Source organism: Macadamia integrifolia, chromosome 9 (assembly GCF_013358625.1).
Source record: "Macadamia integrifolia cultivar HAES 741 chromosome 9, SCU_Mint_v3, whole genome shotgun sequence".
Taxonomy (NCBI): Eukaryota; Viridiplantae; Streptophyta; class Magnoliopsida; order Proteales; family Proteaceae; genus Macadamia; species Macadamia integrifolia.
In genome coordinates, this window is record NC_056565.1 from 30,057,569 (window position 1) to 30,081,404 (window position 23,836).

At 40.5% G+C, this 23,836-nt stretch overlaps 1 protein-coding gene across 2 annotated transcripts; it reads left to right on the plus strand.

Annotated features, from left to right (window-relative positions):
- The first annotated feature begins 209 nt into the window (after positions 1–209).
- Positions 210–5,820, plus strand: LOC122089890. 2 transcript variants are annotated; one of them, XM_042659638.1, is made up of 7 exons: positions 210–1,190; positions 1,461–1,566; positions 1,657–2,516; positions 2,719–2,824; positions 2,931–3,772; positions 5,036–5,134; positions 5,282–5,820. In XM_042659638.1, the coding sequence occupies exons 1-7, from the start codon at positions 402–404 to the stop codon at positions 5,300–5,302; spliced, it is 2,823 nt and encodes a 940-aa protein (XP_042515572.1). In that variant the 5' UTR covers positions 210–401; the 3' UTR covers positions 5,303–5,820. The 2 variants fall into 2 exon arrangements, with proteins under 2 accessions (XP_042515572.1, XP_042515571.1); XM_042659637.1 differs by having other exon boundaries at positions 211–1,190; positions 5,232–5,820.
- Positions 5,821–23,836: the final 18,016 nt, after the last annotated feature.

Genomic DNA, 23,836 nt, shown 5'->3' on the forward strand with positions numbered 1-23,836 from the left:
TGGGTAATTTTGTAAAGAGAAACCAAAAGTGGGTAATCATGTAATTCTCCCTTATTTTTTTTTTAGATATTATTATATATATTTATTTATTTATTTATTTATTTGAGTGTGGTGATTTGGGGTCGGCAGTCGGCAACGTACTTTGACTGATAAGAGGGGGAGGTTCGAGTGATTCACTTCACATGCAGTTATAGTATCCAGTTTTTATGGAGTTTTTTTTTCTTGGCGCTAAAACCCAAAAGTTTCTATTTCCCTCCCGCCCATTCCCGCCGAGAAGAGAAAAGAGAAAGAAAAAAAAAAGAGAGATACCTCGAAAGTGGAAACCTGGAAATCTCAAATGTCTAACAGAGCCTAGAGGGCCAACCCGAAAAAAATACAGAACCGAAACCCCGAGAAACGCCATGGCAGGAGCAACAGAAGGCTCAAAGACAAAGAAGCGAAAGCGGAGCTCCTCTGCCTCCTTCACCTCCTCCACGGATCCCTTCGCAGGGATCTTCACTCGGAGGAGGTCGGAGATCTACCTCCACCGCAACAGATCCGGCCACGTTCGTTCCTATTCCACCCCAGCAAGAAAACGCAACACCAATGTCCAGTTGCCTGAATGGTGCCGGGGAAATCCTAGGGCATCCAACAGTGAAGTATTCGACTATGAAATCGTTCGCACCTCAATCAAGGATCTTCGCGCCAGACGGGTTTTTTCTCCTGCTTCCGACGAGTGCTATTCGAATGGTAACTGTGATGTCGTAGAAGATACGGACTTCCAGAAACCTCAATTAGCTGGTGTATTCTGTAAATCGGAGGCAGAGGAAAACGAGGGAAGCGAAGTGGTTATTGGTTTTGATTTTCAATGTACAGAAAATCATCAGTTGACTGAGGCAGAAGGTACGAGGGAGTTATCAGTGGAGTCCTTTCAAGGTGAGAAGCGATGTAATGGAGAGAGTGAGATTTTGAGTGGCGGAGATGATTTCACTGAAGGGGTTCAGACAACACCTCCGGATACTGACGTCTTCTGTAAATCGAAAGTGGAGGACAATGGAGAGAGTACAGTGGAGTTTGATTTACAGAGTAGGGATTGTATTGCTGAGAACCCATCAAGCATAAGAGTTTCAGACAGTGGTAACTGTGTTGGTGAAGACTTTCCTCGCATCGACATGGACAAAAAGGACCAACCCCGCAACACGAGCAGGACGGTAAGCGGCTTCTCGTTTCCCATTTTGGAATTTCAAGATTCAAATGGTGATTATGTCTAATATTATGGACCTCCTTAAATCCTCTTAGATATTATCATTAGCAGCTGTTGCTTCTTCAATTATAGGATGGTTCATTATCTAATATGTCTTGCGAGAATAGTTAATTCTTCCCATCCCCTTATAGTTCACTTGCTTATTAAATATAAAGAAAGTTCTCTAGTTTATCGAAAAGAAGAAAAGATCAATGTGATGGGTGCTGGTACTTTGCAGGATGGCCTTGTTCCGAGCTCACGGTTGAAGCTATTTAAAACCCCCAATTCCTTCAGCTACAGAAGATTGTTGCCATTTCTTATGGACATTGCAAAAGATAATTCCAGTAATATCTTCATCCTTCGGCTTATTGTACTTAATTTTTGAGAAAGGTTAGAGGTTTTCATTTCTTTCATTGTAAATCAATTTATTGCAGCTTCATTGGAAATTCGACAATGCGAGGAAGTTGAGAAATCTTTGGAGGAAAATCCTGTCCCACCATTTTCAGTTTCTTTGTCTCAGGAAATTCCCCTGGTGGTAAAGATTGATCCTTTGCCCGTTGGGCCTCCTTTGGGTTGTTTGGCTTCCGCTCCACCTGGAAAAAGAAGAGAAATGGTTCCATTGGATGATTCATCTGGCATTCAGGGCTCAAATTTAGTATCTTTGGGACAACCCATTATAGAACCTCCCCTTCAATGTTTGCCTGAAAGCAACCAGAGGACCATTGCAGCAAATGCGGATCTCAAAATGCTTCAATTTCCTGAGACAGGAGTGACCGTTCAGTTGACTGAGGTCTGCTTAGGGCAGCCAGAAAATAATCTACACCCAGAAGTTTCAGGAGGTGGTGCTTGTTCCAGTGGTGACTGGTTTCAGACAATACCCCCTGATACTGATGTCTTATGTAAATTGGAGGCAGAGGAGAATGGAGGAAGCAGAGTGGGTTTTGATCCTCAATGTGCCAAAAAGCACCAATTACCTGAGATGGAAGATGTAAGGGAGTTGTTAGTGGAGTCCAGTCAAGGAGATACAAAAAGTAATGGAGATGCTAAGATATTCGGTGGGGGAGATGATTCTACTGAAGAGTGGGTTCAGACAACACCTCCCGATGACAATGTCTTCTGCAAATTGGAAGTGGAGGGGAATGGGGGGAATACAGCAGAGTTTGATTTACAGAGTAGGGGCTATATATTGGAGAATCCATTGAGTAGAAGGGCTTCTGACAATGGTGGTTGTGTTGGCAAAGAGTTTTCCAACGATATGGACAAGAATAACTGTCCCCACACTAAGAGCAGGATGGTAAGTGGGTTCTTGTTTCCCATTTTGAAATTTTATGCTTTAGATGGCTATTATATCATATTCCATACCTTCTTTTTCATCAATGTCTGGTGTGTGAAATTGGGAATAGTGAATTCTTCCCATTGCCACCTTATTTTTCCTTACTGAGAACAAGTTCTAAAAGTCTCTTGCTCAACGTAATTGAGGTGGTGGTATTTTGCAGGATGGCCTTATTCCCTGTTCACGGTTGAAGCTATTTAAAACCCCGAATTCCTTTGGCTACAGAAGATTGTTGCCATTTCTAATGGATATTGCAAAAGATAATTCCAGTAATTTCTCCTCTCTTCTGCTTGTAAAAAATACCTTTTTTGATAAATGGTAGAAAGTTTCCATTTCTTTTCCTTGGAAATCAGTTCCCATTTCATTTCTTTTCAGGTGCTCTGAAAATTCACCATTGTGAGAAAGTTGAAAAGTCTGGGGAGGAGAAGCCTGTCCCTTCTCAGGAAATTCCCATGGAAGGGGTGAACACTGACCCTTTACCTGTTGGGCATCATTTGGGTTGTTTGGCTTCAACTCCACCTGAAATAGCAAGAGAAGCTCCATTGGATGGTTCATCTGAGATTCATGGCTCAAGTTTATGGTCTCCTGGACAACCATCTATTGAACCTCCCCTTCAGAATTTGCCTGAAAGAATTTTTATGTCCACATCCAATGATTCAATGATCATAACACCACCCAGTTCATTCAGTGAATGTTTATCACAAGTTCAACAAGTTATGTCAAATAATTCTAGCGAGTTGGAAACTCGTAATGCCATGGGTTTGATTGAGAAAGCAGATCTACCAGCTAAGCGATCCATCAGCCCTCAAGCTACAACAATTAAACAGGATGCTCTACAGACTTCTTATTCTTCTACTGGAATTGAAGAGGATTGCATGGCAGCGAAATTTCATGCAGATGTCAAGCCTCAAAAAATGATCAGCTTTTGTGAAGGTTCAACGCAATTTGAAGCTCTTGTACCTTCTCTAAAGCCTGTGGTTGGTCCTACAAAGGGGATTCTTAAAAGATATCCACGAGGATGCAGAGGGCCCTGCACATGTCTGAATTGTTCCTCATTTCGACTTCATGCTGAGAGGTCATTTGAGTTCTCAAGAAATCAGTTGCAAGATGCCAAGGAAGTTGCTGCATTACTGTTGACTGAGCTAAATTGCTTGAGGAATCTTCTGGGGAAATGTGCTGATGCGTCAAAGGAACATGCTGTTTTTGAAGTTAGCCAGGTAATGTGACAGGTCCTTGATATTCTGGTCATGTTCCTCTTTTGCATTGAGTTGGTTTATAATTTATTTGGTATATCCTTTATGTGAATTTGTGGGATGATGGGTTGTGCTATGTTGTGTTTAAATTTTTTTATATCGACTCCCAAGCTATACTACTCAACTGAAGATTATGTTGATCTGTCTGCTTGAATAACTGTGTTTTTTTTTATGAAAACCAGAATGCGGATAAATTGTGTGAAGTTGTGGAGTCATTTTGTATGAAGAGAGCTAATGGGAAAGAAAGAAATAACCTTTGTTTAATTTTTTAATGTTGAACTAGACCTGGGTATGGGGATGAACAATGCTTGACAGAAATTGTTACTAATCATTATGGTTGTTTGAATTCAGCTCTTGTTCACTATTTTTATATATTCCTGTTTGTCTACACAGCTGATCTGCCTAAAGCACAGCCTTATATAATCTTACTGTACAATAAAAATGTTGTCAGTCTAGGATCATTCTGTATCATGATCCCCAAATTAATGAATAATTTTGGCCCAGCTTGAAGGGCCCTAAATATTCTTCCTGTATCTATCTTGCACATCTCGCATGTTGTGGTTTGGAAGTTGGAACTCAATACTAGTACACTGAGATCTATGTCAAAGTGGATGAGATCATATGATCACTATGTCAACTGGAGTGTTTGTACTGTCCTCTAATATTTTGCTTTTGCTGGCCATCCAGAAGGACTTTTATAGGTATGGTGGTTAAGATTATGACTAGGTTAGCATTTGTCGTGGACAGATGTCGGATCCAAAAACCCATCCAGATATCTCTTGAAATTATATCATATTTGCAGTAGGATTTACAACAATTGATGGTCCTCAACCCTGCTGAAATATATCCCTCACTTCTATTAGGATTTTAAATAATTTGCTCATTGTCAGGCATTAAAATCCCCAGAGATTACAAGAGTGACATTTGCCTTGATTTTTGTGTCAAGATTTTTTTCCATAATATGGGTTCTCTTCAATCTCATCTTTTAACTTTTCTGTGGAGGATACAATCAGCCAATATCATCGAGGATGAGTTGGCTAAAGGGGGAGTTGATAGGGATTCATTGTATATAGGCTCCTATCCTGTTGATTAATCCCTGTTAGTCTTCTAGGTAATAGCTCTTGTTGCATTTTCTAATAAATTTCGTTTTGACCTGAAAAAATAAAAACTATGCATGCACAAGAACGGAAGAACCCGTGTCTGAAAATTCTTGTTATCCATTTGCAGGTGAAAGAAGCATGCACGAATGCCTCCAGAGTTGAAGAATTGGCAAAAGCTCGCCTACTGCAAATGAATCATGATCTCGGCATTCACTGCAGAATGACTGTAAGACTTCTCCTGGTCTTTGAGCCACGCGTTGTTGGCATTTTAAAGATTCAAACTTCCTTTTTGCAGTCTTAAAACTTGGTTGATCTGTTAACAGGGCTTGCAGCAGCCAAGAGTAACCTTTGCCAATTATGTTGAGACCTGCAGATTAAGGACTCCAAACAGTGAGGGAGAAGATATGGGTCAAGGAGAATGACATTTCATGCTTCCATAAAAATGCAGTTGATTTGTTAGCAAGTCCTTAATGTTGCTGTATGGAGTTTGGCTCCAAGATCAAAAGTTGCTTGCCCAGGATGACTTAAAAGTAAAAAAGGGACATACACATCAGAGCACAGTTAATACTTTTGGGGAATATTTTGGAAGAAAGCTGGAGCTTGGGGGTCCAGATTTTAGTTTGTAATTTTAAACTTCTTCAGTGGACTATGGGGTTGCATTCGTTCTCGCTTTAATCAGCAAAGCAGGCAAATTGAAAAGCAAATAGAAGGGAAGGGAATTGCATTTCGGGAGAAACAAAGAAGGTTTTTACTCTCTTCTTCACATTGAAATACTGAGGTTGCTTCCCAGTACCATCTGACTGTTTAGCTGATGGACTTAACTGCTTCTCTTCTGTTTTGTTTTCACCTTCCCATTTTACTTGTAGTGGAAAGGGAAGCTGGTTAATGATTAAAATATTTTTTTGGAGGGCACTGCAGATAGAAGAATCTAAAAGATCCAGGGCAGGCTAAAAATGACCATAGAATAATGAGAAAAGACATATTCGCTGTCCCGAGTATGGCCATGAGTAGGGCAAAAAATGATAGGCAAACGACATTGGCAGCCACAAGATGTTCTCTCTAATTCGTGGAAATCTTTCCTTGAATTTCAAGAGTTGGTAGAATTTTACCTCAAACAATGGAGGAGTACATGCCTCAACACCTTTGAACCAACCTTGGATTCCACCAGCACAACACTTTGTCAACATCAATTTTTAAGCAAGTTTGATTCTAAACACCACAATAGGAGGAATAGGTTTCGTTGTTCGCGATGAACTTGGGCATTGCAAGTTAGCATTATCATTTCCATCTTTTTTCACTAAATCCATCATTGGTGAATCGATTGTTATTCAGATTGCCTTGCTTGAAGCCATTTCAGAAAATTTTGACAAGTTGATTATGGAGTTGGACAATAAGGATGTTATCACTTGTCTCCAACGGAATGCTCATCAATCACCATTAGAGATCATGCCTATTTTAGAGGATATTATGCATATTTCCTCATACTTTGTTGCTTGTAATTTTGTATATGTTCCAAGGGAAATAACAGCATTGTAGACTCCTTGGCTAGGAGGGTCCTGTTGGTAACATGTGCGACGGTCTGACCAAATTCTGAACCATGGATATTGGGGATGTGTCAATCTCCATCCATGAGTACTACACGTAATCTATGAATAAATTCCCTTTCTCATCCCATGGGTCGGGGTTCTTCCACCCAAAAAAAAATACTCAATAAATGTTAATGATGTCACTTTGTAGTGTATAATATTATCTGATCCTAATTATTTGATGCGTCCAATGATTCGTCGCGGATCCAAATTTTACAAATTATTCAGGTAAACATGATCTTAATTCAATGATTTGGAAAATAACGCTCTTTTTCCAAAGTGGAAAAACTATCGCAATTAGTTCAGCCATCCAAACTAATCCGAATAATCTAGGTATGGTAAAACACTATTTTATGAAATGAAAAAAAAAAAAAAAAATGTTTTAACTTTTAACTAAGCTTGAAACCCTTTTGAATAGGCCCTGATTTCCCTCTTTTCCCAAATCACTGCAAGCTTACAACTTGTGTTTTCAATACCAAATCCCAACTTCCCATCAAGGCATCAACCAATTCCATTTCAGTTTTACAGTTTAGGGAAAGCATCATCTATTGGGTTTAAGCTCAACCGATTCTTCAATTTTGATTTCGGGATTCAGGGTTTAGGTATAGGGTATGTCTCTATATGATGAATGAGTTGAGAGGTGAGATATTTTTTTCTCTTTTACTGGGTATTTTTTTTTTTTTTGTAACATATGATGATTGATAAATTTGTTCAATGGTATGAAATCTCAGATAGCAGATCGATTGGGAAAAAGTTTTGTTATCTTTCTTCATTTTTTTTTTACTATTAAATACTCAATGGCCAATGCATTGAATTGTAATAAATTAATTGTAGAAAATTGAGGAAGAAAGAGAAGAGGTAAAAGGCTTGTTCAGTGAACTACAATGACTGGTCCTTGAAATTTTGAATTTCCTATTCTATTTTACAATGCTGTGACTATGAAATTTTTTCTTCCGCAACCAGGTGAAGTGGATTATCATTACACCTTGTCACAGAAGGCTGAGGATTTTTGGTAACTTACTGGGATGACCTTGACCACTTTTTCTCCAATGTACAAACACACTTTATGCCCCAGGTTTTCCATACCGATCGGCCTTCATCATATATTGGCAACCATAGCAGACAATAACGTGAAATCCAGGAAGGGGGAGGGGAATGCTAAATCTGAAGCAAACCATTAGGCTAGTTCCCGTGGAGTGAGTATATACCTTTAACCTAGAAGAACCATTAGGCTTGAGTTCTTCCCTTTAACCTAGAAGAACTCATCAGTTAGGTGCCAATAGGGGTATTTTACCACGTAGTTAGGCATTGTTATGAGACCAAACTGTGTATTGGTAATTAAATGTGAGTGTGTTTTGTCATGAGGTGTGGTGCATCAATGTAACTTGTGATATAAAATGCAATTAGTTATGAGTGAATATATGAATGCTTTGGCACTTAATCAATGCTTACATTTTGGTTTAATCCAAGTACTGAACACCATGGTACACACTAGATCTAGTGGTAATGCTCAAGGTACCACTCCGGGTTCTCGACCAGTTGGTCGACCACCTAATCCTCGTGGACCTCGACCCATGGGGCAATCCTCACATCCATCGCCACAAGTGGACCTTGGACCAGGAGAAGTTCAGGGTAACCCACCTGTGAATGAGCTTCCGGGTCCCCCACATGTCATCACTCCAGGTGATGTTGTGACACTTATACAATAGTCGCAAGCGGCATTTCAGCAACAATTGCTTCAATAGCAACAGGCTTTTATGGTTGCTATGCAATAGTATTTGAACCCTACTCAGAAGGGTCAGCCACCTAGAGTGGTTACTCCACAAGACCCTCCTATGGGGTCAGGTGTTAGGGTACAACCAAGAGGAACATGGCTTGAGGTTACACCTCAAGATCAACAAGGAGGTATCCCATCGGTTTGACCATATGGAACTCCTCCATTCATGATGCCTCCACCCTATCTGTACTACCTGGCTTATCCACCTTATCACCCACCATCTACCACTATGGCAAAGGTGGTTGGATCCCTTAAGAATAATATGCCACCTATCTTCACCAAGGTGGGTAGTGATCCATTGGAGCCGCATCGATGGATCCAAGAGTTGGAGAAGGTGATTGATATTGTAAAGTGCACAAAGGCACAGAACCTTATTTGTGTGGGGTTGTAACTTGAGAATGAAGCTAATTCTTGGTGGAAAACTTCTAATCCCATTTTGATGGCAACTCACCCAGAACCTATGTGGGTGCAATTAAAAGAATTGTTATTGACAAATTACTATCCTCAAAGCTTCAAGGACCGTAAGGAGGCGGTGTTTATGGCATTAACTCAAGGAAGCAAAACTATTCTGGATTATCAGAAACAGTTTGAGAGTTTATTTTATTTTGCTCCTCGCCATATGAAGTCAACAGAGGAAAAAGCTCAGAAGTTCTTGAAGGGGTTGAAAACATCCATTGGTACAGTGCTGGAAGTATTGGACTTAATTGATTATGCACAGATTGTGCAGAAAGCCAAAACAATGGAAGACAAAAAGAGGGGAGAGCCATCCCTTACACCGACTGTGGAAGCGGGTAAACCCATATATTGATTCGGGTGGCCCGAGCAAATACTTTCATGGGTCATACAATTATGGTCGCTCTTACAGACAACCCTATATGCCATTAAGTTATTCGTCCAGACCAACTAGTGGGCCGAGCACTACATCTTTCTGCCCTATCACTAGTGTGGTGCCTACATCCTTGATACCCCCTCGTCCTCCGATTGTAGTAAGATCAGTACAGAGAGCTCCCGCTCTAGTTCAGGCATCACCAAACCGGTGCTATAATTATCATTCATATGGGAATTTTTCCAAGGATTGCCAGTACCCATCAATTGTACCACCAAATTAGCCCCCTGTCCGTAGACCTGCATTAACCCAGGGGAACCAGCCTCAGGGAAGGATGTATGCCTTATCATCTAAGGAGGCTGAGGCTAGCACTGAAGTAGTAGCAGGTACACTTTAATTAAAATAGTTTGTGATAAAATTTGAGTAACATGTTATACTTATATGCAATGCAATGCTAGGTGTCTTATCTTTTTCAGGTATACCTTCATATATCTTATTCGACTCCAGAGCTTCGCATTCATTTGTGTTTAATAGATTTGCTAGGAAGCTTGATGTGCCATCTAAGACCTTAGAATGTAAATTAGTTGTTAGCACACTTACAGACATGGTGGAACAGTTGAAAAAAGTGTGTGGGCCGTGTTCAGTTGAGATTAATGGGAAGAAGCCGGATGCCCAGCTTATCAAATTCAACATACAGAATTTTGAAGTCATTCTAGGCATGGATTGGTTGTCGACTCACTGAGCAAATGTGATATGTGCCGAGAAACAAGTTAAAGTGTTGGATAATGAAGGAGAAGAACTTGTATATCAAGCTGAAAGATCAAAGTGACTTAAAAAGACTCTTATCTCTGCTTTGTAGGCGGTAAAACTACTGGAGAGTGGGTGTCAGGGCTACCTAGCATCAGCACTAGATGCGCAGATTACGCCATTAGAGGAATTGGAGTTAGTCAAGGAATTCTCTAATGTCTTTCCAGATGATCTAACCCAGCTATCACCTGACAGAGAGCTATTTTCCTGGAGCTACCCCAGTGTCTATGGCTCCGTAAAGAATGGCACCAGCTGAGTTAAAGGAATTATAGATGCAGTTGCAAGATTTATTGAAAAAGGAGGTTTATACGCCCAAGTGTCTCTCCTTGGGGTGCACCAATCTTATTTGTTAAGAAGAAGGATGATAGTTTGCATATGTGCATTGACTATCGGGAACCAATCAAGTCAACCATTAAGAACTGGTACCTATTGCCATGCATCGATGATCTCTTCAATAAACTGTAAGGTGCTAAGGTGTTTTCGAAGATTGATCTCAGGTGGGGTTATTATCAGCTCAAGATTAAGAGCAGTGACATACCAAAGATGACTTTTAGAACCCGACATGGTTATTTTGAATTCCTGGTGCTGTCTTGTAGGTTAACCAATGCATCGACTATTTTCATGGATTTAATGAACTGGGTATTTCATGATGTCCTTGATAAGTGAGTCATCATTTTCATTGATGACATCTTGATTTACTTGAAGTCGGAAGAAGAACAAGGAAGGCACTTAAGGATGGTACTACAAAGACTAAGAGAACAATAGTTTTATGCCAAGTTCAGCAAGTGTGAATTTTTGCTCAAGCAAATTGGATTCCTAAGATATGTGGTATCTGAGAATGGGATCGAAGTGGACCCGGACAAGGTTAAGGCTGTAGTAGAGTGAGAGGCACCCAAGAATGTAATAGAAATTAGAAGCTTCTTGGGCTTAGCAGGCTACTATCGATGCTTCATCGAACCTGCACACCCCTGTGCATGCACGTGCACAACCCTGTGCACACCCGTGCACATACCCACATAACCCAGCCCATGTGTGCACATTCTCATGTGCACACATGGGCGTCACCCATGCACACAACCCCCTAACCATGCCCAAGCATGCACGTACTCGAACACCACTGATGCACACACATGTGCAACATCGATGCATGCAACCCTACACCTGTACACAACCCAACCCTAATCAACCCTAATCAGTCTAAAACAACCCTGTTTAAATCTTGATCAACCCCAATTGAACCTTGATCAAACACAATCAGCCCAATCCGGCACCGACCAACCGAGCCCGACACTGTAAAGAGCCTTACGGCTCCGTGCAATGGCCTTTTTAGGGCTGTGCAGCCCTGGACAGACCTTCCTGGTGCCCAAATTTTTCCTCGATAGAAAGAAATAGATGTAAACTGAGGATTTGTTTGAACACTCTTCTGAAAAGATTCTCTTGGCTAACCAATTTGCTAGCAAGTATTGCTGTCTTCTTCTTTCAGTACCTTCTATTGAGAGAAGTTCCCAATAGGATTTAGAGCTTGATAGACATTCTGGGACCTAATATGTGTATTCTTTCCATTGGGATGATTCTCTAGGCTTATCTGATAAATGGTTCCAGGTTCTTATCAATTAGTCTAATATTATTGGATTAGACAGAAATGATTAGATCCATTATGATTACCTTTGAAATTAGATTGCTTCAAACTTTTTACATTTAATGGATATTCAAAGCACACACTAATTCCTGGTATAGTTTTTTTTTAAACATAGGCAACATTAGCATAGGCATTTAATTTTTAATGTTTTTTCTTTTAGCACAATATGGTATAGTTTTTTTAAACTTATCCCTGATCTGAAGGCAAAACATATATGAACTACCTTGTGATGCATGTGTAGATAATATTGTTGAGATCATGGAAGCGATCCAAGGTGGTTCGAAAAACTAGTAGAGGATCAACAATACGGAAAAGTTTGGGAGCTCCTGGTTCTTGGAGGTAAAACTATTGTGGACCCTTGTTTTGTGTTAGGATGAAAGTTATGGAAATCTTTCTTTTTTTTTTTTTATAATTGGTTTCAATTCTGGTCTCAGTAAAAGAAGAAGTGCACGAGGAGCCGAAAGATTAGAGACATCGTATGAGCATTATCCCATAATTAGCAGAACTTTTGCAAAGAGGTTTAATTTTTGTCTTGCCATTTCATCTTTCACAGATGTAATAGCAATTCACCTGAGTACTTGAATTGGGTTCCCTTCTTTATCTGCCTCTTTTGTGTGTGATGAGGCAAAATATGTCCCCTCCACTTCCGGGAATGATTATGGGAGATTCGTAAGTCCAATTTTGACGCACCATATATCATTGAAATCATGTTTTCGAGTAATATCCATTTGTATAGTTACTTTCTACTGAATTGCTTTGTATATAAAAAGTCAAAATTGGACCCTCTTTCTTCCCTTTAGGGTTTTTGGGTGAGTTGGGGGCTTTCAGGGTGAGACTACCGCAGTCAATTGCATCTTGTCAATTGGAAGTGAAGATTCATGTCCATCATCCAAGTATCATCATTGCCCAGGAAAGGTGACAAAATTGGGTGTTTACACTCCTTCATATAAAAGGATTTCATCCATTAGTACTGCCTCTTATATTAGCTATGGACTGACAGCTAAGTACGAAAGTGATATTGTCTGAGCCTTCCAACTAAGAGCATCAGCCACCACATTAGCTTTTCCTGGGTGATACTGAACGTCACAATCATAGTCCTTCATGAGTTCAAGCCATTTTCTCTGTCTCATATTCAAATCTCTTTGGGTGAAGAAGTATTTAAGATTCTTGTGGTCACTGTATATTTCACACTTCTCCCCATACAGATAATGGCGCTAGATCTTCAAGGCTAACATGATTGCTACTAGCTCTAAATCATGAGTGGGATAGTTTTTCTCATACTCCTTAAGTTGCCTGGATGCATATGTTACATAAGAACATAGCCCAACCCTATCTTGGATGCATCAGTATAGACTGTCATCCCACCTGTACCATTTGAAATGGTCAATACAGGAGCTGACATTAACTACTTCTTCAACTCTTGGAAGCTGTTTTCACTCTTCTAACCACTCAACTTCACACCCTTCCTAGTCAACTTGGTTATCGACACAGAAATCTGAGAAACACTGGTTTTTTCCCAAAAAATGGATTTTTGGACAAAAATATATTTTTCTGACACTCCTGTGTTTTCCTAGAAAATTCAACCGACAGTCGGGTTTTTTGTTAGAATCCCGTTTTTGGAGAAAGATCATTTTCGGCACTCCTATAGATTTTTTGACATTTCTGTATCCTGACCGTCAGTTTTTCTGTTAAAATCCCAGTTTTCAAAAAATATCTTTCCCGACATTCCCGAAAGTCATTCCTAGCACTTCCAAAGATTTTTTGACACTTTCGTATTTTTTCCAGAAATTCCCCTGAGAATCGGGTTTTCTGCTAAAATCTCAGTTTTTGTGAAAAGATTCTGTTTACAAGAAAATATCTTCATCACTTTCAAAAGCAAGAAAATATCTTCACTTCCCATCACACTTTGAATTATACCATTGGACAATAGGGAGAGCTACCTCTTATTATCCTCTAGGTAAAGAATGTATGTCCTCACCCCATTGATTTGCAAGAAAATATATTCATCACTTTTAAAAACAAGAAAATATCTTCACTTCCCATCACACTTTGAATTATACCATTGGATAATAGGGAGAGCTACCTCCTATTATCCTCTAGGTAAAGAATGTATGTCCTCACCCCATTGGTTTGCAAGAAAATATCTTCTTACCTTTTTGGGTGAAGAGGGAATCTCTTCAAACTTTGAAATATACCACTGGGCGATAAAGAGAGTGCCCTTCTATTATCCTCTGGGTAAAGATGTGTGCCCTCACCTCATTGGTTGGAAAAAATTATAAATACCCCCCTCTCCTTGAAAAAAGACACCAAAGCCTCCTTAAGAGCATTATTGAAGAGAAACTCTGCCCTCTCTCCTCCTCCCCTCCCCCTTTGAGTTTCTTCGGGTCTTCAGAGCGATCTTCGTCAAGATAAAAAATCTTGTTTGGATCTTCGAAGTGTTCTTCGGGACTTTGAAGATCTTCAATCCAAGATTTTAGTTTAATCTATTTTTTTCCAAAAATAGTATGTTTTTAGCTTCCCTCCTTTAAGTGTTCTTGATTTTTACCAAAAGTAGAAATCCCTCCCCCTTGCGGTTCTTTGGGTCTACAAAGAGATCTTTGTCAGGATCCGGAGTTCTGTTCAGATCTTCAAAGTGTTCTTTGGGGCTTTGGGGATATTCAATACATTTTTTAGGTCAATCTATTTTTTTCCAAAAATAGTCGTTCCCAGCGAAAGCTCTGCCGGAGTGCCCTAGAAGCTTTCCAAAAAATAATCATTTCCAGCAGAAGCTCTGCTAGAGTACCACCTCATCCTAACCCTCTTGTAGTTCATCCCTAGCGGAAGCTCTGTCGGAGTGTTACTAGAATCTTTTTTCAGAAGTAGCCAACCCTAGTGGAAGCTCTGCCGAAATCTTGACCTGACTTTTTTAGAAGTAGCTCATCCCTAGTGGAAGCTCTGCTGAAGTGTCACCTCATCAAAATCCAGAAGTAGCTCATCCCTAGCAGAAGCTCTGCCGAAGTCAACAGCCCAAAAGTAACTAATCCTAAGCCAGATCTCCGTCCGAAGATTACCACAATCAGCATCTCCAGAAACTGAAAGTTGAGTTCGAGAACATCTTCCCCCGAGCTGGGAGAATCCACAAGAAAAGTCAGTATCAATCAGGGGCCCACCCTTCTTTACCTGAAACAAGGATCAAATTCAGGTATAATCTCTCTCCTCATTTAAGGATAATGTAGATATCTAATTAACTTTATTTTAGTGTATATAAATAGTTTTTTTTTATTTAATGTACATATGCTGATAATTTAGCCATGCATGCAGAATAGGAATAATTATGAAAAATATTCGTTCTTAAGCATCTAGTAGGAAGACTGGTTGAACCGGGTAGATTGGGTGCCTAACACCTTCCCAATTCTATAACCTGACTCTTACCCTAAATCTTTGGACCAGACAAACTTCTGGGCCCTTTTCTCAAGAATCATGCCCACTCTCGGGTCCTATACCCATAATCATAGGTGGTGACTCCACACCCTTTTTGTATGATCCCAATCCCCGATATTGGACTGTCATCAAACCTCGTCTTTATGAAGAACTCGGTACACCTACGAAATAGGCCTCCACGTATTTTCAAGAGGCGATACGGTGGCCCAGGGCCCGTAGAAACACACACAACACTTTTCTTATCCACCTAAAAGGATATCAAGAGAGAGGAGAGAAGGCCTAAATCCGATGGAGACTCCTTCCCGTAAACGAGGGATGAGAGATCCGGATCCAAGGCCCACTACCCTCATAGTGGCGACTCCACTGGGGACTTGTTAAACTTCCGATACTAGATGCTACATTTAAATGCAATAACATTTTTCACCACATCTGTTTGAAAACATTTTTGGCTAACACCATGTTTGTAAATTATATTTACTAACTGCATCATATATCGTGCTCGAAGTGAAATCATTTGGTGAGAGACTCCCTATCATTCCCACACCCTCAGGGAGGTCAGTGTATGATATGGAGAGTACACTGAGAGCAAATAATAGCCGCTTCCTATATAAGAGTGGAAGGTATCATCAAACGGTGAGGATGTTATTATTGTGCCAACACCCTCGGGGAGGTTTGCGCACTTTATAACATTCTGAGATCGAATGCGTCATCAAATGGCAAGTATGTCCGTAATTGTGCCAGCACCCTCAGGGAGGTCCATGCACTTTACGAAATTCTGAGATCGAATGATGGTTACCCTACACTACACCTCACACACGTTCACTCATGGTTCCACCAACCTCGTAGTGGTCCTTACCATCCCCTTGTGTGAAGTCACATAGAATGGGGCAGGGAGCTACACCCTTGGCCAAGTATCCTTGAGGTGCATTAAAGGATCAATACCTAATGTATATCGATCTTGTTAAGGTAGCCTTGTCGGTCCTATTGTATCCAGTGCATACTTAGCATCATGTAGAAAATAAATGGAGAAGCTACGAGTGCCACAAGCTAACATTAGAACTTGTTTGCGGTCTTGAAAAGGAATTTTCCTACATTATATTCTTGTCATAAAGAATTGCTTTCCTGAGTGGGTTTCAGATAAAAGTGTCCCTCCTCCTCAAGAAAATTGTTCAAATACGTGACTTAAGGGCAATCCCGTTAAAGTCACGTAAAATCCTGAGAAGTCTCGAGAAAATCAGGAGGAAGGACACCTAGTGGGAAAAGAGCAAGGAAAACATGATTTTATTACATGGAATGTCTTATGAGAATATTCTCGATAAGCCATTTGTATGAGATTCTCACCAATGATAACAAGTGGACTAGGGGCACGTCCCCTATCCACTTTCTATCATACGGTGAACTGACTTTGGTTGAATTATTGATTGATCAAAATGAATGAATGATTGAACATGTAATGGGAATATCAGAACCCTAAAATTAATCACCTTTTGGTTCAGGCACAATTCCACATCTCAAGTGTTCGCCACTGTCCATTTGGACACGTCAGGGAAGTCAGTTGACTCGTTTAAGTGTAGTGTCGCCTACGTTGTCTCTCTGAGATTGTCTACTACCAAGTGAGTGCACTTTGGAAGATATGGATCCAGCAAACAGTAAAACTCCAGTTTAGGTATGGGTACGTCCTGTTGAGGCATTACAAAAAGAAATGATTGAGGTCAAGAATGGGTTAGCACAAGTATTCCACCTACTTCGGAACCCTCCCAGGATCGATCTCACCCCAACTCCAGGAGAGCAAGAGCAGAATAGACCTATAGGACATCGAGGAGCTTCCCCCACACGTTGAAATGGCCAGAGAGGAGTCTACTCTCGAGTCCTCCCTCTGAGGGTGGTGATAGAGGACGAAGAAGAAAAATTTACAGCACATGTCAGAATGGAACCTCCTGAGATAGAGAGAGAAAGAAAGCTCTGAGAGCAGTTGGAAAAGCTGGAGGATCTAATCCGAGTTGGAAAGAGTCAAGAAAGCCAGATGGCAGACTCTGATAAAATGATTTTCTTCTCTGGAGCAAGAATCCTTGAGAAATTCAAGTGGCAAACTGATAGATTTGATGGATTAAGGGATCCTAAGGCTCACTTGAAAGTCTTCCTCAGCATTGCCAAGTCATGGCAACTAGTAGACAACCAGATGGGTCAAGCATTTATGTTGACATTGTTAGGAACAACTTTGAGATGGCTCACATAGTTGGAGCCAACATAGACATAGAATTGGGCACCATTGGTGAAAGCCTTCACCAAACAATACTCTTATAATACTAAGGTAGATGTGAAGCGTCGAGAGCTAGAAACCTTGAGGCAGCATCTAAGAGAAGGATTCACCACCTTCCTCATGAGATTCAGAGATAAGGCCGCCAAAATGGCAGAGCGACCTTTAGAAGCCGAGCAAGTGTAGATGCCAATTGAAAACATGTTCATGCTCTATTATAATGTCCTCTACTACCATCGTCTACATACCTTTGAGGTGTTCATAGCCACAGGGACACACATTGAGAATAGGATCCTACGAGAAGTACAATACCTTGTAACTTCTCAGGATATAGGAAAAGGTACAAAGGTTGGATGAGGGAAAGGTCCCAAAGCCAACGTTGTCAGTTTAACCCAACAATCAGTGGCAGCCATCTCTCCATCACAACCATTTGTGATGCAAGCGGATGCTCTGGCTTAAAAGCACCCTCGTCAAAGAAGACAATTTTCAGACTTGGGGATGCCAATCAAAGTAGAATATAAGAAACTGAAGAAGCAAGGGTTGTTGGGAACAGTGGCTCCAAGAGTAATTTTCGCTCCTCTCCCGATTTGGTATCGAGACCATAAGTATTTTGCTTGTCATACCCAGGAGGGGCACACCATAGAAAGGTGCCTAGGGTTACAACATGCAATTCAAGATCTGGTGGATAATGGGACGAATAAAGTCAAGGTCAAACAATCTCCTAATGTTACCACCAACCCACTTCCAGATTGTGGTACAGTCAACAAGTTAGATGATGATGAGTCGCAAGAAAGTGACCCCACTCAATTTATTTAGCTGAAGAAGCAAAAGGGTCATTTGACCACCTATGCCTATCAGAAGATCTTGGCGCAAAGAACAAAGGCCATGAAACTTCCTCAAGAAGAAGAATCATTAGAGTCATCAGAAGAAGAAAAGGGAGAGCAGATGTCTGCCTTCCCTCCTTCATCCAACCAACCATTCCCTCCCTATTATCTGGGATCAAACCTTCCATCATCATCCAATCGACCTTTACCTCTATCCAACTATCCCCAATACCAGTCATATAACCCTCATCCTCTACCTCTACAGCATTATCACCCCTACTATACCAACAACCTTTATCCCTCCTTAAAGGGAAGGGACCCCATCTTCATCCTACCATGTGCAATCTTACCATTCACCATCTCCATTAGGACCTCCCACCTCCCATGTAACATCATCATCATATCACCCCATTTCATAGCCATCGTCAACCTCATATGACTCCCATTTCCAGGATTCAGTTTATAACCCAAGAGAAGGGTGGATTAATGGATATGATTGGAACAGCATGCAAGGATTGTCTGACTCCCCAAAAATGACTTCATCATCAAGTTCAGTCAATGCCCTTGAAGAAGATCAAGTCATAGATCCCACGCCTTTGATTTAGCTGAGGGTATCACAAGAGGATAGATCAGAGACCATTGAGGAAGTTACAGATGATCTCTTGAGGGCAATAATAGCACTATCAGGAGGAGAATAGATCAAGGAACATACCTCCCAAATCCATATAGGGACTGACATAGAAGAGGATGAGTCTAATTTGACCCAACTTCAAGCTAATGACAATGAGTCAAACCCCATAGAGATCTTTCGATCCATATGTTCTGAGTATTACGAATATTTGGATGCAAGAGAATTCAGGGGGCCTGATGAAGGGCCTGATAAAGGGCTTGATGAAGAGCCTGATGAAGAGCCGAGTGAAGGGGAAATCAGTGATGGTGACGATGACGATGATGATGACGATGACGCTGAGGAAGAGGATGAAGATTTGAACAATGATGAGGAAGATGAAAGTGATGACAATTATCTAGACTGAGATGATTTCCTTAGGCCTGGAAATTAGGATGTGGATGATGAGTCAAAATATTACTCACCAGATCACCAAACATGTTTCTCAGTTTATGTTATCGGTGGTGCTGACCTAATAGTTGATCCAACAGGTGGTATTCAGACTTCCCACTACATGGGAGAAAATGATTCTACATCAGACTCAGAAAATGATGAGGAATCTGGGGAGCTGATGCAAGTTTATATGGATGAATGGGAATCTGCATTAGAGATAAAAGAAAAGCTGTGTGAAGTGTACTCAAACACATTGAGGATGCAGGAAAGAATAGAAGAAATTGACAACATGCTGAGTGAAGTAACAATCAGTGATCATTACTACCATAAGCAGCTGAATGATTTGGAGGAAATAGGGCCAGACGACACATTCACAGGGTCAGTAGATGCCGTATTCCAACATCTTTCTAATGCAGTCAAAAAGTTACGATCCAGGGCTATCGACATTTATGGAGGATCACCATGGACTTTGTCATAGGGCTACCTCATACACCCAAGGAGATGGATGCAATCTGGGTGGTAGTTGGCAGGCTTACCAAGACTGCTCATTTCATCCCAATCAGAAGCAGTTAGTTTATGGACAAGTTATCCCAACTATATATGGATAACATAGTCCATTTATATGGAGTGCCAGTGAGCATTATGTCAGATAGAGACCTAAGGTTTACATCTAGATTTTGGGAAAGCCTCCAGCAAGCTTTGGGGACACAAGTGAATCTGAGTAATGCTTTCCATCCACAGACCAATGGGCAATCAGAACGAACCATACAGATACTAGAAGGCATGCTCAGGGCCTATGTAATGGAAATGAGCGACAGTTGGGAAGAATACATACCTATTATGGAGTTTTCTTATAACAATAGCTATCAAGTTATAATTGGGATGGCTTCATATTAGGCACTGTATTGCAGGAAGTGCAGAACACCCTTATATTAGGATGAAATTGGTAAGTGCCAGATGCTAGGACAAAAAATGATATAGATGACATGTGAAAAGGTTGATGTCATTCGAGAGAGAATTAAAGCAGTCCAATCATGCCAAAAGAGCTATGCAGACAGCTATAGGAAAGACATTGAATTCCAAGAAAGGGAGAAGGTGTTCCTTAAAATATCTCCTACCAAAGGGTTGCATAGATTCCATAGGAAGGGTAAGCTAATTCCAAGGTATATTGGACCATTTGAAATCTTGGCTCGAGTTGGTTTCATAGAATATATGTTGGCTTTTCTGCTTTCCCTCAGTAATGTTCATAATGTGTTCCACGTGTCTATGTTGAAGCGGTACATCCACGATCCATCACATGTTTTGCCCGTAGAACCGAAATATTTAGAAGCTGACATGATTTACAAAAAACAGCCTACTAAAATTCTAAATCGAAAAATAAAGACCCTTCGCAACAGCTCCATCACTTTTGTGAATGTTTGATGGGCCAATCATTTTCTTAAGGAAGCATTCTAGGAAAAAGAAGATGACATCCAGGCCAAGTATCCTCATCTTTTCGAGCAACCAGGTACTACAATTTTGAGGACAAAATTTTTAAAAAGGGGGGAGGGGTAAATGTGAAACCCTACTTTCTAAACCCGACCTAATTACCTGATTGGTTCGGTTTGGTCTTGTAGGACCTGAACCCGAGCGAGCTGAATTAGGTACCATATAGAACAAGATGGCAAGGATGACTCTAAACTCAGGTTGCCAGACGAGTTGGAGTTGGTGCCTAGTGAAGTCTGCATGCCCAAGCCATGCACTTACACGTATCACAAGGCTATGTACGCACAATAAAGGTATATAGCAGTATTTATGTCGAGTATGCTTTTTTGATGATTATCGAGAGTGAAATACATGTCGAGGGCTGAGTCCTGTCAAAATCCCAATGATTCAGCCAAAATTGGTGGGTGGTCATAGGTGGGTCAGACCCACCAATGTGACATACCACTCTAGTCATTAGATATTTTGACCCAAGTATAAATAGTATTTATTACTTTTCTTTTCCCTCATTTATTACCTTACAAGGTGGGTGAGAAAAGTAAAGAAAAGAGAGAAAGGAAGGAAAGAGAAGGGAAGAAGAAGAAAGAAATGGGGAAGGAGATACTCATTGTGCATCACCGGGTTTAGATCTTTTGAATCCGACACTGGAAAAGTGATCATTGCCTTGGGATCTACAATTTGAGGTGAGTAAAAGATATATTTCTCAAACCCCCAAGAAACCCTAAGTGAAACCCTTCGATTTGGGTAGGAATCTTTTAGATTTTGTTAATCCCACTTGAGATGATGAATCTAAGGTTTAATGAAGGACCTACATGTTGTTTTTGAAGGTTTTAGAGGGAAAAATTGTAAGACTTGAGAAGCAATTGGTGATCTCTTGAGCAAAGAGGTAAAATCCAAGCTTAAAACTTTGAATCGATCCTAAATCTATGTTAGAATCACAATATGTGACCTTAGATTTGTAAAAAAATGCGATTGAATCGACCCCTTATGCTTCCCCAAGGTGGGATGAAGAATGGAAGAATGGAAGTGAACAATAAAATCTCGGTTCTGAGTGGTGGGTGTCTGAAAATGGTCGAACCCACCAATCCGAAGCCCACCTGTCCTAGATGGGCTGCTAGCTCGACCGACGAGCAAGGATTGGTGGGCACCTAGCCTGCCAGTTCAGGTAGAGTCCTTGTGTCGAGCGGCGAGCAAGGATCGGTGAGCACTTGGCCCACCGCTTCTAGCCTGTCGGTCCAGACAGAGCCCCTGGATCGAGTGGCAGGCAAGGACCGATGGGTACCTCGCCCACCAGTTGACCTACCAGTCTGATCCTTCGGGTTCCGATTAGGCCCAAATTTATTGGGCAACCTCCTATAGTGATTCTAAATACGTTTTGAACATCATACTTCACTAATTTTGACCCCAAAGTGGTGAAATGCTAAACTCACTCTCTTATGTTAGGTTCTACTAGTCTTTTTGGGCCGTATCTCCCTCGTACTGCGCGTGAGCTATTGTACATAACAGGTAAGTGGGAAGAGGACATTGACTTTACTTTTAGAGTGTTTTTGTGTCATTTCATTATTGATGTAGACTAGCCATGTCATCACTATATTGCTATATGTGCAGACTAGTCATTCACGAATGCCATCTGCATGCATTGTCTTGTGCATCATGAAATTCATTTATGATTCGATATGTCGTGACTTTAATTGATAAATTATATCTTTGCTTTGAGTTATGAGATGGATGCTTTTAAATTATTGAATGTGATGTATTACTAGACTAGATGTCATAGTTGGCTTAAAAACAAATATATTGGTGGCTCGTGGAAGGGGACGTGGTGGTACTATGCAATCATACTATCTCATATAGAAGCATACGGTTAGGAATGACATATCCCTGTACTACGACCATTCCCATCAGGGATTTAAGTGTTAGGTATATCACTGGGGGAAGCCCGAGGTTGTGTACTAGAAGTATGCCCGGTCGATCACTAGGATGGTTGGCAACTTTGGTGATATAATCAAAGGGTCAATCGTACTAATTTTACTTTAATGTAGGGTAAGACCCATTTTACTTTAAAGCAGGACAATGCTCATTTTACTTTAATGCAGGACAAGATCCATTTTACTTTAATATCGTTGAGGAATAGCAATTTACTTCCTGGTATACACGGTTGGCCTTTTGCTACAACCTTATAAGTGTATTGCGGGATGGAGTTTGCGACTAGTATCCAGGGCATACATGCACTGTGGTTGTGAGTAGCACGTGACCTATGACTTAAAAATATTACTTAGGTGGTTTAGGATAATAAAAATGGACTTGCATGCATATATATTCATTTGTATTGTGAGTGATTGCTTGGTCTTTCTTTTCACTTACTTGGCTAGTGAACTTATTCCACGTGCACACCATTTTTTGATGATCTAGTAGATTATCCGGCTGAAGAGCTAGAACCAATACCCATGATAGAGTTTCTAGCTGAGGACTGGTGGGTCCCTGAAGATCTTGGGCACGAGGCCGAGTGCCCATACGAGAGTTGTGTTACGGGATAACAACATTGATACCTACTCGGGATTCTTTTTGATTATTTTGTGATGTTACCCCTTTTGTGCTCTGGATGTCTAAGTTATAATTTTTGTGTATATATCACATCTACGGGTCCACATGTAAATATATTATGTAATGTAATTTGGGTATCAAGAGTATTGGGGTATTTATAGGTATATACATGTAAGACTTCCGCTGAAATACATAATTTATTTTCTTTAGCTGTGTGTATGCTGTGTAGTGGCTACTACGTCAGATGATCCTAACAAATTTTGGATTAACAGGTGTTTAGTCGATCCCTGATCCGGTTCTATGTGAACAGGGTGTGACATTAAAAGGGATAGTAGAACTAGAATAGGTAAAAACATCGGTATGGAATCCAATCTTCTCAGCCAAATAATCAATGCAATAATGTAGATAACAACAGAAGATTCTAAACTTCAGAAAAATTGGGGTAAGGAATAGAACTCTTACTCCAGCTAGAATTATCTTCCTCCACTAGAAAATGTATATATAAGTGAAATTGAACTCTTAACGAAAATTTCCTAGCGCAATTGGTGAGCTGTGATACACAAAATATCCATACTCATCAAGAGTTCTTGAGTTCGAGCCTCCTGGATGTTATCTACTTTCTCTCCTTATCTAATATATATATATATATATATATATTCCCCTCCTTATTATACTTGTCAAATCTAGAATCATGAGCATAAGATTA

Excerpts from the sequence above, each read along its gene's own strand:
- LOC122089890 (XM_042659637.1), top strand. The coding sequence starts at position 402 with ATGGCAGGAGCAACAGAAGGCTCAAAGACAAAGAAGCGAAAGCGGAGC. Across the intron at positions 2,517-2,718 it reads CCCACACTAAGAGCAGGATG|GATGGCCTTATTCCCTGTTC; the intron begins GTAAGTGGGTTC and ends GGTATTTTGCAG. Across the intron at positions 2,825-2,930 it reads TATTGCAAAAGATAATTCCA|GTGCTCTGAAAATTCACCAT; the intron begins GTAATTTCTCCT and ends ATTTCTTTTCAG.